Raw genomic sequence first — 20,440 nt, forward strand, 5'->3', positions numbered from 1 at the left:
CACACGTATATATCGTCTGAAAATTGCTAGAGGACATTCATACTTTGCAATCCAAGACTTAATTAAATCCACCAAAAACCTGACATGATTGTAACTAGAGATGTCCCGATCCGATCACGTGATCGGGGATCGGAGCCGATCACGTGATTTTCAAAAAATCGGGGATCGGGATTTTTTTTTTTTTTTTTATAAAATATTTTATTTTTATTTAATGTTACAAAACAAAAATGACCATGTTCACGTCTTAAAGTCATCCTGACGACTTAGTTTTGTTTTAAAATTACACAACATCATGTATGTGTTGCTTTCTTTGGGCTTGTTTTCAGACCTGGTTGCTTATTTCTCTGAAATCTGGCAACAGAGTGGGCGCAGTGTCTAATAGTCGCAGCAAGCTAACGAGCGGCTACGTTCAGCTGGTGACTCGGGACAGAGAAAATGTCAGGAGTTTGGAAGTATTATAAAATTGAAAGCGAAGGCAGTGTAACAGCCAGATGCAATGTTTGCAAGGCGGAGGTTCCGCGTGGTGGAAAGAACAGAGCTACGTTCAACACGACCAATCTAATACGCCACCTGAGAAACAAACACCAACAACAACACGGCGAGTGCACAGCGGCCACTCAGGTCACGGCACTGAAACAACCAACACTTTCAGAGACTTTCAAAAGGAAAGAGAAACTGCCCCAGAACAGGGAAAAGGCCAACACAATAACAGCCAAGATAGCTTAATTCATCGCGTTGGATGTAGTAGTAGTAGTAGTAGTAGTAGAACCTTTATTTATCCAGGAAAATCAATTAAGAACAAATTCTTATTTACAATGATGACCTGACAGGAGGCAAAGGCTTCCTGAGGGGATGGGGTTTGGGAGGAAATAAAAAGACACACTCCGGGCACTACAGAACCCAGGATACAACACAAACACATAGAGCAAAGATGATAGCCGTTATCTATTACCTTTTTTTTCTCTTAATGTATTGCATAAAGATCGGATCGGGAAAAATCGGTATCGGCAGATTGTCAAAATCAAATGATCGGAATCGGATCGGGAGCAAAAAAAGGTGATCGGGACATCCCTAGTTGTAACGCGATTATTTTTGAAAAACATAAATCCCTGTCTGTGTCTCTGAGCCGCAGCGACACGGAGTGATTCAGAGCGGGTCCTTCTGCTGTTGGTTCTGGACTGGTGTTCTTGTGTTGGTGGATAAAGCAGACTGCTCCGTGTTGCTGTGCCGCTGTCACGTCTGTTCCCTGATCTCTGCGTCACCGACCGATTTGATATTAAAGTGACAGAAAAAACTTTATATTAAAGCCGCGGCCGGAAAATCAGGAAGCAACATTACTACTCTATAACCGATTATCTTCCGTCACTGCACCGAGACCGAATCGTCCACGTCCGCATCGCAATGCATCGTAGAAACGATTATTTTCAACACCCCTAATGTGCAGTAATATAGAAAATTGAGGATGCAACGCATTGGTATGAATCGTGATGCACGGGGATATCGAACCGAATCGAATCGTTGACAGGATAATCGTAATCGAATCGTGAGACCAGTGAAGATGCACAGCCCTAACGTGCATGCATGCACGAGTCATGGTAAAATATCTGGATTAAGAGGTTGCTTTTTCTTTACACAGCATGAAAGAAAGGTGAAATGTATGGGCTGTGATTTTAGTATTTTTAAGCACAGGTCAATAATTTGTACGGCCCTCGAGGATTTTGAAAAAATGTAAATGGCCCTTGAGAGGAAAAAGGTTCCCCACCCCTGATTTAAAGCAAAACATTAGTTTTTTTACTTCTGGTGATTGCATTAAAAGTTTTTTATACAATCACAAAGTGGTGTTAATCTGTGGAGATTATCCGTCTGAACAAAAGGTATTATTTGTAGGTATTATAAACATGTCTTTTTCTGCAAAAATCCAATGGAAAAATCATGCTGCTTTTTGTGGTGGGAGCCCTTGCCATGATAACTTCCGGATTGGCGTGAAAAGTTTGCCATCGCATCAATACTCAATTCTCCATCGTCTAAATCAATTCACGCTCTTTTGCAAAACTGAAATCATTGCAGACAGTAAAGTTCTGTAAGGAATCTTTAGGAAAAGGTTTTGCAGTAACTGCAGGACTTCAAGGAGAAGGATCTCAGGTAATGAATGCAGTTTTGGTAGATGATGGTGAAGTCATAAAGCATAAACAAATATGTTATTCTTTTCTATCAAGATGTCCACCTTAGTTGTGCGTCTTTCAGGAGCACAAAGGAGTATTCATGATGGGGAAGAGTTGCCTTAGGGGAAACAGAAGTCTGAGGCTACACCCTGTATCACACACACACGGACACACACACTAACGCAGCTCAACTTGTCTTGGCAGAGACAAAACAGCAGCGAAAGAAAGGGACAAAGGGAATGAGATGCAAAGCCTGGAGCCTTTTTTCCAACTACCATAACCAATGACATGACGTCTGCATAGAATTATTGAAAATCTATTGAAAACGCAATATGGACTACTGCAAAAATAAAATCTCAGGAAGCTCAATATTTGGTAAAGGCTACATTTGGGTTAAAATACTATTTGGAATCAAAAAATAGTGGCGCTGCAGCGATATCCTTGTCTACAGACTGAACAGAACATATTTGTCTGTTACAAATCGTCTTTAAAATAAATAAATACATGTTTCAATGATGATGTGAAAATTATTTTATTTTTTCCACATCATGCAGCCCTAATTTCTGTCTTTCAGTGGTAATTAGGGATGCACGATAATTATCGGTCCAATATTAGGAATTATGACTAGGGATGCACGATATTGGGTTTTTGAAACCGATACCGATAACTTCCTGCTTCTCAAGACCGATAATAAAAAAAGATTTACGCCACTAATTATTTTAATGCGATTAACGCATGTGCATTTTTTTTCCTCGGCCGCCCCGTAGTTTCAGAGCGCATCGAGTTTAAAATACCATCAACAAGCTGATGCTGACAGCCCCGCTCCTGCCGCCCGCTTGCAGCAGACCACACTTCCACGCTCACCGGCAGGCACCGACTGGCCATCGGGAGGACCGGGAGGATGTATAAAGTCAAGTGCTCGGCGCAGTTGTGGCGAAATGTCGCTCCTCTGTTTTCATTTAAACAGCTCCTTATATCCGTTAGCGCAGCTAGCTAGCACCAGATGCTAACAACAACAATGCACGTAAGGTCTCTCTCTCGCTCGGACCACACATACACACACCCTCCCGGTCCTCCCGATGGCCAGTCGGTGCCTGCCGGTGAGCGTGGAAGTGTGGTCTGCCACAAGCGGGCGGCAGGAGCGGGGCTGTCAGCATCAGCTTGTAGATGGTATTTTAAAGTCGATGCGCTCTGAAACTACGGGGCGGCCGAGGAAAAAAAATACACATGCGTTAATCGCGTTAAAATAATTAGTGGCGTAAATCTTTTTTTATTATTGGTATCGGTATTGAGAAGCAGGAAGTTATCGGTATCGGTTTCAAAAACCCAATATCGTGCATCCCTAGTGCTAATCCCTACTTCCCTTTGTACTGAAATATTCCGTTTGTTGCACTCCACCTGCTTTTTGGCAAATACCATACCATTACAGATTGGTGTATAAACATCACACCTAAAGTGGTGTTAATGTCATGCTCAGCACCACGTCTGCTGAAAGGTAGCCGTTAAAAATGCATTGCATCTCATTCAGCATGCACTTCATGTCTGCTTAGAGCCGTGTTTTGAAATGCTGCTCCAGATGTGAGTCTGAGCGCCCCGCTGAGAGAGATGAAAGGCTGGGGGGGCTGCAGGCTACCTACAGGTTCACATCCTTAATGAGCAGAAGAGTCTGCTGAGAGCCAGATATGATTGATAGCGCCGCGACAGAACTGGAAGAGGGGTAAACGCAGCGAGGGCTTTTGATAAAGACGATGGGGCGGAGGTTCTTTGGCACGAGGCAAAGAGAAGGAATCTGGCATTGGACTTGCCCGAGATCAATGCCAGCAAGCCTTCCTCTTGCTACAGCCCGACTTCTTTGGTCTGTTTGTTAAATCTGAGCTGGATGTTTCTTCCTGTTGCGTGCCCAGCTATATTCCACGTAACACACTTTTCCCTCCAAGGGAAACAAATAGCATAAGGTGGAATTCCTGGAAAATGACTTGGATGTTGTTGTTTGTCGAAGTGAAGACATAGGAGATATGTATTGCTCTTACTCCATCACACTTGATATGTTGGATTTTTTTAATCCGCTTTTAATAGTCCACTGCGAGTGAGTCAAGGCTTTTGACACTAAATCGAAGAAAGCACAGAAATGACATCGAGGAGAGAATTACAACAGAAGCTCTGCTAAATCGTCTCCATTCAGGCGGCAGCAGCAGCAGCTATACAGGCCACTTCAGGATTTGCAGCCAAAGGCAGTCCCCACGAAATAATGAAGTGAGGCTGGATGGATGCCAGGAGGGGGGCTGCTTATGTCAGCCTGCATAATGTGTTGGACCAGGGTCTCTGTCATGTCATATAGGGAGGTATTGACGGGTTAATTCTAAACAATCCAGCAGTATCACATCTAATCGTTCTATTGCAGATTATTGGAAATGTACTCAGTTCAGTAACAGTTTGCATCATTTTAACAATAATGTGAAATGTAATACACTTTTGTTTTGTTTATGAGTTCTGAGATTAGAATCTGAATTATGAGGTTTTTAGGAAAACAAATCTGACTTTTTTCACAGAATTCTGACTTTAACCTCCGAATTTTGAGTATTTTTTCTCATGTGGACCTAATTCTCTGGAAAATGATTTTATATACAAACATTCATTTAAACACAGCAACATTTAACAATAGGTAATTGTTTATCTCTCAGTGTAACCCTTTAGGCTGATGGTAAGGGCGTCAACAAAATAAAAGCGTTTGCTAAAATGTATAAATACATATAATATTATTATACTATATAATGTATCACAAAGACACACACACAGTCGTATAAACATCCCAGGCTGTGTGAGAGGAATAACTTATGGCGGCAAAATGCCCACTTTTTACCAATAATACCACTCAAGCTGATACTCACGCGACTTAAACATTAGTACACACGAGCTAAACGAATGTTATCTTACCTGTGTTGGTTTGTGTTGACTTCGTCCTCGGCTCCACACTTGCTTTGTGTTAAAAAAAATCCAACGTTGCTTTGATGAAAAATCGAAAAAGTCCCGCTGAATAAACACTACCGTGTCCTCTGTGGCAGCGAGTTGTTCTAATTTTAGCTGCTAGCAAACACGCGAACCACACTGGCGGTTTAAACGCCACTTATGTAATTACTAGTTAATGAGCGAGTTGTCTAAATACTTATCATTACTCTCACAACACGCGCGCGAAGAATCCCCGCGCTTCCCTGGTCGTTTTTCTCTTCCTCTGTGCTTGGAATTAAAAAGGTGTGTTCATGGTGTCTCGGTGCACTGGTAGTCCATTCAGGGCGGGAACCCGGGCTGCAGGTTCCGAGCAGCTCGTCGCTACGGACGGGTCGACAGTTGATTTATGTGAGGCGGAGAAAACAACATCAGCGCCGCAGCTCCATCCCTCCCAGGCAACTACTGAGGAGGCGTTCAAGGACTGCTCGGAATTTACCCAACTCTACGAGTCCTACATTGTTGATAAACTCTGTGATTTATTGTAGCCGCTGTTAACCATTTCATTTACTTAAGGGCAGCAGCCACTACTGTAAACCATCTAATTATATGTACTCATGAACTGTACTAAAGTACAATTTTGAATTATAATACCTCAAAGTTGCACATTTACATTAAACTTTAGTTCCACCTGGATTAAATTCACAAGCTACCCTGCAGTATACAAAGTCATTCAAACTAGCTGCACCTTTACCAGCTTTGAGAACACTTTCATGATCAATCATTATAAAACATATATTATTCTGAAATGGACCAACCTGCATAATGGATATTTAAGGCTAATACTTTTGTACTTTTATTAAAGTAATATTTGTAATGGAGGACTTGTACTTGTAACAGTTGTCCTGCTCTCTGGTACTTCTTAAAATCTCTAATATTCTTCCACTGAATCTTTTCATTATTGATTATGCTGGCAACCAACAATGCATTAACGATAACTCTATTTATTCTTTTTTATTTTCTGACTTTATATTTCAAGCATCTGGTCTTCAACATGACCAGCTTTATGTATACCAATAAAGTGTATACATTGAAATAAACAATTTTTTTGTTCTAATATTTATACACATATTGTATTTGATCTTATTTGTTTTTATTCTAAAATGTAGCAAAACCCAAGTCTTCTAAATCTTATTCTGATTAATTTAATATTGATATACATAACCAATATAGGTAACACGCCTCACAAACTTTGAACAGGGATTTTTTTGTATTTTTGAAATCAAACGTAATGCATTCAGTCTCCTCAATGTCACATTGATATTATTATTGTTTACCTGAAATTCTTCATTATCTTAATTCTGACAGTACTTTAAGGAAATCTAACGCTTTTTTTGGACGGATTGTGTTGAAGGGAAGGTTGTGTGTTGGAGATCTGCTCTGCAGGGATGTGACCGACAAAGAGAGGGGGGGAGGGAGCAAAGCCCCTCTCATCTGTCATGCATTTCCCCTTTGATTCAGCAGCAGCCACTGAGTCTTATTTTCCAGCATGTGTCCCCCTGGGCGCTTTGTTCTGCATTCAGCTGCAGAATGTGCTGGAGAACAGTTCATTCTTCAAATCTCTGATGTTGTTTTCTCTCCTTTTACCTCTGTTTTCCAAAAGCTAAAACTACCACTGAAAGATTCTGGTTTGAACCAAGATGGCAAAAAGCAGGGGTGTCAATTCAGTCGGACATACTAATATCTGTTCATGTGATAACAAAGCTCATATGATCAGCAGAGGAAACAACCCTATTAAGTGTTTCCAATTAACGTGCATTTTCGATTTCTATCGCTTTCTTAATAAAGACGAGAAAACATCCAATGTCCAATATGGGGGAGGTATCAGTATTTGTTGGGTTATTTTTGGGGGTTTGTGAAGTACTATTACCTTTTCTGTATGAAAAGTGCTATATTAATAAAGTTTGATTTAAATGGAATTTGGGCTCAAATAAAAAAGGCACTATATATATAAATAAAATATATATGCGTTTCAATTTATGTCCCTACACATGAACTAATGCGACTTTCACCATTTCCCTTACATTACAATTCTACAAAACACTTTTTCCCCCAAAAATATTTGTTATTTTTTACTTTCAAAAGTTACTAATTCTTTAATCTGTTATTAAATGAGACAACACCGTTAGTCAAACTCGCCTCATAGAAGTTGAGAGTAATCTGCTTTCAAACAAGACAAATAAAAAATGTATAATATGATTGAAGGTCAAATGTTTTGTACATGCAATAATTGCTCCACCTGTTGGTTGTTTTGTGTTAACATTTGAAAGGGTTGAATAACTGAATCAAGTGTGTCAAAAGCCCAACACCTTTAGAACATACTGCACTGTATACAATATGGATGTTAGCTCATACCAACCCTAGTGTAGTTGTGTTATGGTAAATGTAAGTATGTCAGCACACGAACATGTTATGAAATGTCGTAGGACAAACCACTCCCAAACAAGTGTTTTTCTTTTTTCTTTAAACAATAATATCACACAAATTCTCTCTGATACATCAATTTGTAAGACATTTTACAAATTAAACTCAGCCTGAAGTACAGAAGAAAAGTACAAGTACATTAAGACACTGTGACACCTTTTGAAAACAGTAAGGCACCGATGCCGCCTGTGGCATAGGCTGGTTCCAAACTAAAAGACAAAACAAATCACCAATTAAGAAAAGCTTAAAAGCAGAGGAATATAAAAAAAACTTGTCAAGGAAATAAAGGGAAAAAACAATAGTGGAAAGCATAAACATTTTCTTTTAAAAACATTATAAGTGGAAAACATCTTGTGTGAAAAGATTATCAGGACAAAGCGCTAACATCATTTAGAACCAAGTATTTGAGTGTGTTATACTGAAGCTAAAGGAAGGCCATAATAGTCTGCAATGCAGCTGAATAACTAATTGTGAGAAATAACCACCATTGATGAAGTAAGCGAAACATTTAAATTCCACTGAATGTATAGTACTGTCAAATAGTATTTTAGCAGTATTTCTCAATTGTGTGGTTGTGGTTATACATTGGTTTGCTTGTTTGGTTTGAGTCTTTGAATTTCAAAACCTTTTTGATGTCTCGGGTTATCCAACCGAAGTCTTATCAGGTAAAAGATTGTATTTTGATTGTTGAATTTTGGTGTCTGAATTACATTTGTCTTTTTTAACTTGAATTGGAGTTGTTTTAATTTGAGGCAAATGTCCATAATTCACATACATTAAAAAATAATTCTACACTTGCTTTTTTAAAAGGGCAATTAGAAATACATATTGTAAAGCTTTACAATCACTGGTAATGCAATTAACTAAGTTTCAGTTTTAGATTTTCAATTGCTCCAAGAAAAATAAAGCCATTTGAGCTTCCGTACATGGAAGCAAGACCTAGTGTTAACGTCCAGAACATAGATGGCACCACTAATACGATGTGTGTTCCTCTAAGGAAACTCTCAGCCTGAACATTTTCATTTTACCTACCATAATTTATATATACACGAAGAAAGAAATTCAACTTCTTCACTGATGATATTATCTTGACTGTGGAGACTGGCTGCCAGCTGACACCCACTGACGGTGTGAACGATCACACTCTTTCCCGAACACCTTCTGTTGACTCAACACCATCACTCGGCAGGCTGTTTAATTCATTGACTTAAGATCATATCAAATGATCCAGGCTGATCAAAAAACTAATAATGCCTGTGGATTTTGGATTCAACGATATGATGTGCAAGTGAGCCACAGTACTGCCATGGCGCGTCACTGTTGTGCTTCTGTTCCACACCGTTACAAATCATCAAAGGGTAAACATGTGTACGGTTGTTTTGATGTGCGCTCTCGTTACATTGCTTCAGAGACGGGGTTAAAGAGGACGCTGTGAATTCTGCTCTACAGAAAATAAATTAACAGCAAACGAGATATTGCTCACAGGGGGCTTACATCCACAAACACAATTCCCTCCCCATTATAGATCCACAAATAGATAAGAAAACATCTACTGTACATACAGTATATGGCAGACAATCAAAATGGGGGTTATTTTTGTGCCAACTCACGTTAATTAAATTGAGAAATAGTTACACCCAACGAGGAAATGCAGTAACTATCAATATCACAGCACTCCATACTGAACCAACCACACACACACACACACACACACACACACACACACACACACACACACACACACACACACACACACACACACACACACACACACACAGTTAAGAGTATATGTATTTCCTGTTGTCTGTAAATGAAGTGAAGTGAGGAAGTAGCCACAGCTAAAAATACCTGTAGACATTCTGCCAGTTTGTCAATGCACACACTGTGTACTCCCTTCAGTGAGTGTGTGCTGTCTGGAATTATGGATGCAGGTCTGTGTGCTCTCAGGGTGTGTCTGTGTCTGTTTTTGTAACGGGTCCACTTACAGAAACATATGAGCTGACTAAACCATAAGGCAAAGGAATTCTGTGCGTGCAGCCACAGTACTTATTAGCACCGGAGCGGGCGGAACAGTAACAGGCACATGTTTTTCTCACATGTACTGCTGTGATATATCAGCAGCAAGTTGACATTCTCTGTGATGTTTGACTGGTGGATGGTAACTCAATATCGCACAACCACCAAAGTAAATACAACGATGAAATGTAGGCTAACATGTCTGCCCATGCTTTGAGAAAAACATTGTGAAATGCTTATTTCCGATAAACTACAGGTTTTCTTTTCTGATAAAGATATTGTTTGTTAAAGATCATTAGTGAAACACATATTGTAAACACATGATTATTTCTTCTCAGAAATAGCTGCTATACGCCATCGAAGCACCAACCGTGTTATTTCCGATAACGTATTTTTTTCCCGATAGAAATATAGTTTTTCAAAGATCATTAGTGGAAAGCATTCTTAACACATTTCCTTTTTTTCCTCTCAGAAATCAATGCTAAACGCCAGCGCAGCACCAACCGTGAGATGTGTTGCTGTATTGCTGAGAGCGATTCATGAAAGTGTGGTTGTTTAGCTCAAATCTCGGAATGAGTTCCCTGAAAGCCGATCCAAAATGGCCAGCACTTCCTTGGCCTCTAAATTACTTAGATGACGCCTCTATCCCTAGAGAGTTCTGCTGGCTATATGTCTGAATTCAACACATCATTTGGAAACAATTGTAGTGGGCAATTGGGGTAATAGAAAGAAATAAAAAAATATGTCTACGATGCGGGATACCATTCCCTCCAAAGTATGATCACTTGGTATTGTATCGTTACATTTACAACATAGTGATTTACCTGATTTGTATACATATTCAATTCATGAAACATCTCTCACCAATGTCTTCCCTGTATGGTAAAGGTGTTCCGTTTTTGTTTCTAGCCCAAGAACAACAAGTATAGTGTGATAAATCAACACGCTCCATTTCCCAACGCATCACGAGTTGAACCACTTTGCGTCAACATTTAACATCATTATTAGCCCAACGCATCAAACTATGAAGCCTTACTATGCTCACAGTTTAAAGCAGGCGGTTAATAATGTGAATTCTAACTAAATCTACCTGGTAAGTTTTAGTAAAACAGCGTGGTTTGGGCTAGACTAAGTACATTTTGCAATAAACGTCTAATGTTGTCGCAGATAGGAAAACATTTACAGTTAAAAGCCTGATTTGTTTCATAGAGTAATAAAAGGTGCCTTGTTTGCGTCCGTATCAGGGTTAGGTCCAATTCAAGACCTTTTGTTTGACCGCCTGAAAATGTGATTGGGCTGGATTGATACATGACGAAAAGGGTAGCTAGCAGCATTGATAGTAGCTTAAGTCCACATGTCCTGCTTAAACAGAAGACATTCACACTCAAAAGAACTAGTGATGTTGTTTTCTCTGAAGCAAAGCATGGCACAGGTGCTGCCCTGTTTATTGATGCAACAGGAAGTTGCTACAATCAGCTAGCCAGTCAGGGGTAGGAAAAAGGTTTAAACCCCGTAAAACGAGATAAAAAAGCACTTCCCCGAATCAATAAATATTAATTTATCACAAGGCAAAAGTCTCAGTTAAAGGGAATTGTTAAGATTTGGCTATACCCAGATCGCAATCAACTGAATACCATTCCGTTAACCAATGTCTTTGCGAAACTGCGGTAAAACGGACGGTAAGTGCAAATCGTAGAAACTCTCAGGTCCTTCACCGTGACATAACTGTACTATAGGAGCAACACAGTCAATGTGGCGACTGGCAGAACAAAAGTTATACAAGCGTGTTGGACAACTAAGATGGCCTTTGTCCGTTCTCGTACATGGTGATGCAAAATGGCGGACTCGAACGAAGAAGTCCCACTCTCCACGAAAAACTAAAATAATTCCTTGTTTCAGGTGATTTTACACTAAAACATAGATATGAATACTATACTTGATTTATGTAAGTATATCCCATGAAAACTACACACTGGCCCAACAAATTAATATGTTTTGATATTATTTACTAAGAGTTAGAAATCACCTTCTTCTAAGTAAGCAACGAACACTTTAAACCAATTAAGAAAAACAGGGAGCAACAACACGTGAGTTTCATGGAAAGTAGAAGTATAGTAAATAAGAGATTAGGTCCTCAAAGCCTTTAACAATGGTGGGGCAATGTATATTTTAAAAGGGAAAAAACGTTCTACTTTTAATTTGAAAAGTTCTGGATTGTAAATTTAGAAAAGATTTTCTTGGTGAACCTTTAAATTCATGACATAAAGTTGTAGTAAACGTGAAGAACAACAAAACCGATGTTTCACATTGTAAACCTCTTTACAGATACTCCTGGTGGCAGTTGTGTGAGCTTGAGGTGTGTATACACACAATGACCCCTCTACTCAGAATCTGCTCGTTGAAACAGAAGCTCATCACTTGGCTGTCCATAAGAATACATCACATTACTAGCCGTACTACTAATCAATGGCTGTCAGTGATTTGTCAAACAGTGCCATGGAAATGCTTATATTGTGCAAAGTGCAGACACACGTTGTGTTGTGTCTTTTCCTTCATCCCCACTGACTGGTTCATTGGACGTCTTTCACATTCATCCATTCCAGCTCAACACATCCATGTCTTACCCATCTGGGAAATAGAAATGCTCTGTCCAGTTACCCTCACTCTTCACTTGTTCTCCTGCCGTTAGGACTCCAGCAAACTGTGCCAGCGGCAAACCTGCTGTCCTTTCGACTCTTTCATCAGAGTCCAGTGGGTGAGCTCCTCCTCTCCGGAGCTGTTGAGGCCGAGCGAAATCCATCCGATCATCTCCTTACGCTTCATGCTGCGCTTGTTGTAGACGGAGAGGATGAGCGTGACGTCCGATAGCTGGAAAAGAGCTACCTGGAAGACGAACGTCTCTTTGTACGTTGGGTTGGGCTGTCCTCGACAGATGGATGTCTTACACTTGGACATCTCGTGGCCCATGGAGTTCAGTAAGGTCAGCTTAACATATGTATCTGAGCAAGAGACAGAAGTAGATAATTAAAGAGGAAATGATGTGAACTCTAATGGCCTGTGTCCACATCGCGCCTTCTTGAAACCTTCTTGAGAACAAGTTGTTTTCCCTCCTTGCTCTACGGCCGTGTAAAACATTATATAGTAGCTAGGGCTGTCAATCGTTTTAAATATGAAATCGAGATTGATCACATGATTTCCACAGTTTACCTCTCGTTTATAATCGCACATTTTTAAATGTACCTTAGAGATATAGTTTGTTATACTCTTATAAACATGGTAATGGCCAAAGAGGATTACTTTATACAAAATGTATGTTCATTATAATTGCAATAATCCAAAACAAAAATAGCTGTAGCCACAGTATTTTCAATGTATGCTATTTTATTCTTCTACTATACTTTATATTTCTAACGCTGGTCAAAAACAATTGTCGCAGCCTTATTGCCGCAGCCCTAACAGCCCTCATAGATATTACAACATAAATGAACCGTTGACGAGATATCGTTGTGACAGAAACTATAACAAATATTTCTGCCGAGAACAGGCGCCATGTGGAAACAGGCGCTTAGACATGGGTTTAACTGATGGCACCTGACTCGAGTACTGGATCATTTGTGCAAAATCCCACTGTTTCCTCTTTTGACATTAAAGCATTGCTGCACGCTGCAGCTGTGCTTCCTCTGCAGCAGACTGTGACCCATTTCCCCCACAAGCATGTGTACTTGTAATAATGTCACTGCAGTCGGTGGCATACCATCGTGAACACATAGTGCTGCTTTTCTCCTGATCAAACACGAATCGCAGCTGTGAGTGTTCCTGATAACAGAGCGAGAACTCAAAGGGTGCGAACGGTGTTACTTCTGTCTTGTTGCTATGCAACTACTGTACGTCTAACCTGAAGCAGGGGGTCACGTTGAAGATAAAAATGGACTAGAAAAAAGTTAGTAATGCCTGTGCTTAGAGGATTAGGAGCCTCTTCTAAAACAAATGATGTAGCTCAAAATTAATGATCCTCATCAGGAAGCCCTCCAGGAGCGGCTATTATTTCTCTGACTTTGACATAATGTCAGTGTCGTGACATACATAGAGACTTGAGAGCCCAGGGCAGTGTCCCAAAATATGATGCATGGCTGCTGCAAACAAATGAGAACGTTCAAATACATATACCAAGTCCCTGATGCGGGATTGTAATGCGTCACAGCAACGGTATTAACAGACATTGCTCAAAATCGGAAATCTAGCTTAAAATTCTTATAATCAAACAAAACATACATTTTGTACAGATTGTAATTGAACTGATAATATTCCCAACTGATTCCCTTCCATTTGAGTGTAAATCAATGCCTATTCCGAATTCCGAATTTTTCATTTATCTGGCGACGAGGAGAAAAAATAACCACTGGCATTATCAAGTGATTTAGCATTCACCGTTTCCTTTCCCACTCCTCGTTTCCATGCCCAAATCATGATATAAACTGAGGCAAATCCAGCGGAAAGCAACGAGGCGAGACTGGCAATCACAATGGCTCTTTGAGTGTTTCGCCCCTCATCTCCCGCCGCACTCCGTAATAATGCTGTGTATTATGTTCCTGTCTAAGAGGGAGTATAAGGAATGAATTGCCGAGGCTTTTCATGCCGTCGAGTGCCAGCTGCCTTCCAACGCCGAGCTCACCGCCTCGACTCGCACATTCAGTTGCTCTCTTTGACATAAAAGCACAGTGGAAAAAATAGCCTTGATTTCTTTTTTGACTGCTGCTGAATGGGCTCTGTGGAGCTGGGGATGTCTTAAGTGGTCAGTAGCGGTGATGCACGGCTCGTTGGTATTGTTGCTGAATGAGAGGGGGCTGCGACTGATGATTAACTTGACTCGTCGCCTCCGTACTGTTTTGAAGATGATAGAAAAAAGCAGCTCTGAAATTGCTCCGCATCTTTCCCACGCTCTTTCCACTTTGTTACAAAGTCAATCAAGGCCTTCATGAGGATTTTGCACAAAGATTTTTCCCTGTTAGCAGATGTGACTATTTTCTAAATGAAATGTGGATTCGGAATGTGGATATGCTATTCAGGAAAGCACAAACAATATCAAAATCTGGCAGAGTAGTTATTAGTTACATGAATAAAAGGAACGCAGCAATTAATGGGAGGACCGGGCAGTGTGTCTTCCAGAATGAGTATGGATCTCTCTGTTCCTTTCTGTTTCAAATGCTGCAGCAGAACTGTACAATGTTAAATTATAACCAAAGCATGCAGAAGTGTGCCGTTAGAATAAAACCAGCAGTGGATGACGCACAGCTTTTCCTTCTAGCTGGAGTTAGCATCCTAAGTGTTACTTCTGAGGTCAAACATAAAAGACTTGCAGGCATCACGAACACGAGAGTGACACAACACCGGTAGTGAGAGTGGGAGCAGGGGTCGTGCAATACATTCAGTACACATTAAAGAACAAAGGGACAGGGGCTACAGCAAGCAGCTATCTCCATGGATACGTGTTTGAATAGGGTAAAGCATGTAATGCTATGGTTTTCTTTGAAAAGGTCATTTTGATTTAGTACCATATTTTAACTTTCCGAAACAAGCATTATGTATGTTTTGTCGAGAGTTTGATGAGAAGAATTGATACAACTCTTGTGTTTGTATGCTATGTACGCAGCAACAGCCAGGAGACTGTTAGCGTAGCTTAGCATAAAGACTGGAAGCAGTGAAAAAAGCTAGCCCACATCTGTAATTAATTACCCACCCACCAATAACTCAAAAGCTCTCAAATGAAATGATGGTATCCCTCATGACTAATTCATCCCAAATGATGACGTTATTTTGTAGTCCAACCCGGAAGTTAGCATCACAACATGATACCATGATAATGTCCACTCGCGGTCAGATGGCCGGGTGTTACCACTGCTAAGCTAAAGGTGGCTAATGTTGGGCGTGAAGACATTTGGAAGTCTAATTTATCCAATTGTTAGCAACTGCTGCTTTTATGAGAAATAGAAGGTTCAGACATTCACCAGTGGGGTGTTTACTGACATATTGTAGAAAACAGTGTGAACATCTCTTAAGCCTCTGTTAACCACAAATCATATTTCACGCAATTACTACAACTAAAAACAGATTCAAGAACATTACAGAAAGTGGTTGAATACTAACTGCTTTTCAGGTTTTAAGACTCGTTCCTGCACCATTCAATTGATCTTTTGATTTATAACTCTAAAACTGATATGCTTATTTCTTATCATATTGAACTGTTGCTTAAAGTAAAACAATTCTAATAAGTTGACAAGCTCTTGTGCTAAATGTCTATGTTTTCCTCGTAAATAATGTATTAACAAAAGATAGTTTCATATTTTAAGGGAAACCAGATAAGTAAATCAAATAGTTAGAAATGTAAACTGGGTATATTACATTGGAAAAGTGTTCCATGAAGCATCCATGAAGATAGTATGAAATGGTCGACAGCGAAAGCATCTCACTATGCGGCAGGGACAGAGACTCACCTCTGATTATATAAACCTGTCCACCTATCAAGTGTTTTAGACAACAGAACAGCCCGTCTGACAACAAGGGTTGGACAGCAGTAAGAAAAAACAACAGACCAAGATGTCAAAAAGGTAGTTAGAAAGGTTAGACATATCAGGAGCAGACATGACAGAAGATGTAAGGGAAGAGAAACAGGGTCATTAGGCCACAACATCACACACAGTTCAACAAGAGGCGTTTGAACTTCGACCCCTGGAAACCGAGCAGGAAACAGGGATCAAACCGGAGGGAAAGTGAAAGCAGGTAGAGCACTGATATAGGAATAGGTTTTATACTTCTGTCTGGATCATTCTTAGTTGAATAAATGAACATAAATAACATACATTTCTTATACATTTAACAAAGGTCTTTCACATTAGCTTGGACCACATTCAAGTTCCTTGTTTTTCTACACTGAAAAAGCTAAAACGTTGGCTTTAATTAAATGTATTATGTACATTTCACATAACTAGGTTAGTTGAAAGCAATAATATTAAGTTTAAATACAAAATATTAGGAAATCTATTGACATAAAATATTTAATTAAAGTAAACGTTTCAGTGTTTTCAGTGTAGTGTGAGAGAACCATTTACAATTATACCAATTCAAAAAGGGTTTTTACTGACAGTAAAGTCGATCACTTCAAGGGCTGTCATAAAAAAACACATTTATTAGTTTGGTTTGCTAATCTGTAAAAACATTTTTGAATAAAGTTGGTGAAGAAAAAACATGATTAATTGTTGTTACATTTGCTGTATATACGATCCGTGGTGGCACACAAATTAAAACAGCAATACTAACAATCACTGGTAAAAATGTACCATTTTTAGAATCATATTAAATTCCTGGATTCTGATGATAACATTTTATGTTACTTATATACTTCTGCTGAATATTCCCCTAAGTACTGTATAAGTGTATTTATTAGTTGATTTATATTTTGTATGGCCTAATAATCTGAATCTGTAAAGTTACTAAAGCTGTCAGATATTCAGAAACCTATTTGAAAAAATGATTTACACTGCTCATCACTCTTTTGGCAGTGACTCAAATAAAAACGTGTTAGGGTACTTACTGGGTGGCTTGTTGGCTGCCAGGTTTTTAAATGGATGCCTTTGATGATCTCCACGGAGAGACGTCCTGTCGTGGCGTTGTACACCAGGCCCACGAGGATCTCCGGTGTTGAGGTCTGACTGACAGACTGGAATGATGAGGCGCTCTCACTGCACGTCATATCGGAAAGGCTGACCTGGGAATCACCACCCTGGAAATGTTGGCAGGCATTTAGTTCATTATTTAGTTCAGTGGTTCTCAAATGGGGGTACGCGGACCCCTAGGGGTACATTGGAGTACGTGAGATTTATTTATGTTAATGAAAAAAAAGTGTGGGTTTTATATTAATAGACTTGTTGTACATATTTCAAAACACGAAGTGTAATAACTGCAGGTTGCCTCGCTGTCAGAATGACAAAGATCCTCAGTGAAGCACAAGCTCATGTTTCACTAAATTGTACAACTTATTAAAAAGATCAGTTCAATGCAACTAATGTCGTCTTAGTGTTATTGCATGATATTAAAATTGGTTTGCCATGAATTTAGTAATTGATTGTAAACATTTGAAATGTAGCATTTAAGTGTTTCTCAGTTACAATGTTGTTGTTTAATAAATCAGACGCTGATGGTGCAGCGCTGTACTGTACCTCTTTATATAGGCTTTTCCCCCTAACAAATAGTGTTTGCGCTGATCAGGGGGTACTTGGCTGCATTTTTTTTTCAATGGGGGTACATTATTGAAAAAAGTTTGAGAATCACTGATTTAGTTCACTGTATTTATAAGGAAAGTCAGGGTCAATATTCCCCTATCTAGTTCAATATTGAGAATGTTCATTTGTTTTACCTTGTTCTGAAACAGGTCTTACCGTGAGAGCACAGCATGGGTCCAATATGACGGGCACAGACATTTTGCCCTGAAGGTTGAGCTTGGTAAGGTAGAACATCTTCTCCCCGAGCACCTTCTCCTTCTTCATCCGCTTCATACTGTAAAGGCGGAATCGGATGGCGTAGTTGCTGATCATCTCTGACTCCACGTGGCTGAAGTGGAAGGTCTCGGTAAAGATTGGGCAGGGGCCTCTCTGGATTCCTGTCTTGGCTCTCTGCTTCTTGGTGGGCAGCAGCACCAGGTGGACCTGCCAGGAGATGTTCCCCGTGCGTTTCAAGTCGGGAAGATCCGACACTGCCATGATGGTAATGGCCAGCTGCTGGTCGTCTGAGTCAAAGTCAAACACAACGTCCAGAGTGCCATATTTGGCAACTGAATCTGGATCATAACCTTTAGGGAGCTGAGCTGCTGATCCACGGGCTGACATGTCCTGAAATAACCAATAAACATGTTCAATGTGCAATACAAAACTCAATGTAAATGTCTGCTTGTGCAGTTTATTTTTTGAACAAGGATGTATAAAGACAACTTGATACAAATTGGAGGCGGGCCCTTTTCATCACTAGGAAAGTTTCCCTCTGGCGCATGAAGCCAAAATGGCCTGACTCTGGAGAACTAATTTACTCATTCAGGGAACTGGGCCCATAGAGCATGTGCACTTGCAATTCCCTTAAGCCCCGCCTCCAATCAGCTGTCATAAGGACATAACGGCTCGGTCAAATTAATGGCAAGGGAAAATAACTCTGGATTTGATTTTAGGATCTAATTATACAATTAATGGTTATTCAAGTGTTAGTATTCGGAAGTTGATTTAGCTTAATATATATATATATATAAACGCAGTAACAGTAACAGACTCTTTCCCAATGTAATTCAATGGGGAAATGTATTTTAAAGATCTCCTATCATGATATTTTTAGGCATATATTATGGGTATAAGATATATCAAAATATGTAAAAAAACATATCTACTGTATGATGTGTTTTGCTCAAAATACCAAACAGATCATGATTTTAGACATCCCTCATATCCCTCTGTTTCAGCCCTGTTTATGGCGCATTTCCACTGCAGGGCCTCGCGCGGTATAGTTAGGCCTTGGTAGGCCAGGCTCACTTTATGCTGCGTTACCATTACAGTTTAGGAACTGGGGTAGTAACTATAGTAACGCAGTGTAGGCAAAGTTGTGACGTCATCTTCAATGCGAAACACAAAACCAACATCAGCCGTTAGCTGTTAGCCCTAAGAGCTCACAGCTCCTCATATCTGTTCAGAAACTGGACAAAGGTTAAACAAGTACAAACCACAGACTGCCTGAGTCATGGAGAATACAGTCGCTGCTTTATTTATGTCTGTATAGGCCGTTGTTGTGAGTGTGGACGGTCGGAGCATATATAACGTTAGCTTAGCCGATCTCCATTTAGAAAACACGCATTTTAAAAGGTTTTTCGCCTGCCGTCTGTCTGCAGCAATTGTCTCTAGCTGAATTGTACCATGCTTTGCATTGAGAAACACCTAAACACTTAAAAAACAGCAAATGTAAATAGCAGAAGTATGCAAATTAAGACTCTCAGGTACATCCTGCATCCCTGGTATTTACCTCTGGGCTGAGGACAGCTGTACTGTCACTGGGTACGTCCTCTTCGTAGCCCTTGTGGAAGTTACTCTCAGAGTCGTGGCCGTCGCTGCACTCACTGGGGCATTTGCCAAAGCACAGGTGGGGACTGCCGCTGGTGTAGGACAGATCACACTTTGCGTCTCCCAGGTCCGACAGCGTACAGGACATCCTGGGGGAGCCGTTCTCATCCTGATAGGGCGGAGGCTGAAGCTCATCCAGCGGCGGAGTTCGGCGCATCCTCTGGATGCAGTTGGCTGCTTGGGAGAAAGTCAGAAAGAGATGGAGGATCACAATTATGAACATATTTTGTATGCATCATATGATGATATGATAGAACGTACAGAGATCTTATACATGGTCACTGTTACGTCCCCCTTCTAGGGTAGAGGAAAGTGACATAAACCAGTTTGAATTGGTAAAATGACAAGCATTTATTTACACACAAGTTAAACAAAAAGGCAAGCAAACGGCGGGGCACAAACAAAAGGGGCCAAAAGGGCGCAGGCTAATCTAAGGAACAAACAGAAGGAGGACTCTAACTAAATGAGCCTATTCAAACGACAAAGGAAATAAACATAATAAACTAAATAACCCTCACTGTCACAGTGGTACACACTAATAAAGGAACTGAGCAAACCCAGCAATACTACCAAACAACAATCCAAAATGATGCCAAGTTAACCAAGGTAAATCTAATACTACACGAGTTAACCACGGTTAACAGGTTTAGTATACAAACGAAGAGCATGTAGCGAGAGGCGTCTGTT

At 40.1% G+C, this 20,440-nt stretch overlaps 2 protein-coding genes across 2 annotated transcripts in view; both read right to left on the reverse strand.

Moving 5' to 3' along the window:
- The window catches only part of sertad4 (SERTA domain containing 4), a 52,667-nt gene extending 47,120 nt beyond the window's left edge, over positions 1-5,547 (reverse strand). The window contains exon 1 of the mRNA XM_034112222.2: positions 5,097-5,547. The gene's annotated coding sequence lies outside the window, so the exon portion shown is untranslated. The remainder of the gene's footprint in view (positions 1-5,096) is intronic.
- Positions 5,548-7,645: 2,098 nt separating this feature from the next.
- LOC117467329 (synaptotagmin-14-like) lies at positions 7,646-19,922 on the reverse strand. The gene is given in 6 exon segments (XM_071207276.1): positions 7,646-12,604; positions 16,097-16,153; positions 17,194-17,223; positions 17,226-17,382; positions 18,038-18,487; positions 19,656-19,922. Coding segments are annotated over 6 exon segments (1,263 nt in total). The 5' UTR covers positions 19,911-19,922; the 3' UTR covers positions 7,646-12,290.
- Between the last annotated feature and the right edge of the window lie 518 nt (positions 19,923-20,440).

This window comes from Pseudochaenichthys georgianus, chromosome 22 (assembly GCF_902827115.2).
Source record: "Pseudochaenichthys georgianus chromosome 22, fPseGeo1.2, whole genome shotgun sequence".
NCBI lineage: Eukaryota > Metazoa > Chordata > Actinopteri > Perciformes > Channichthyidae > Pseudochaenichthys > Pseudochaenichthys georgianus.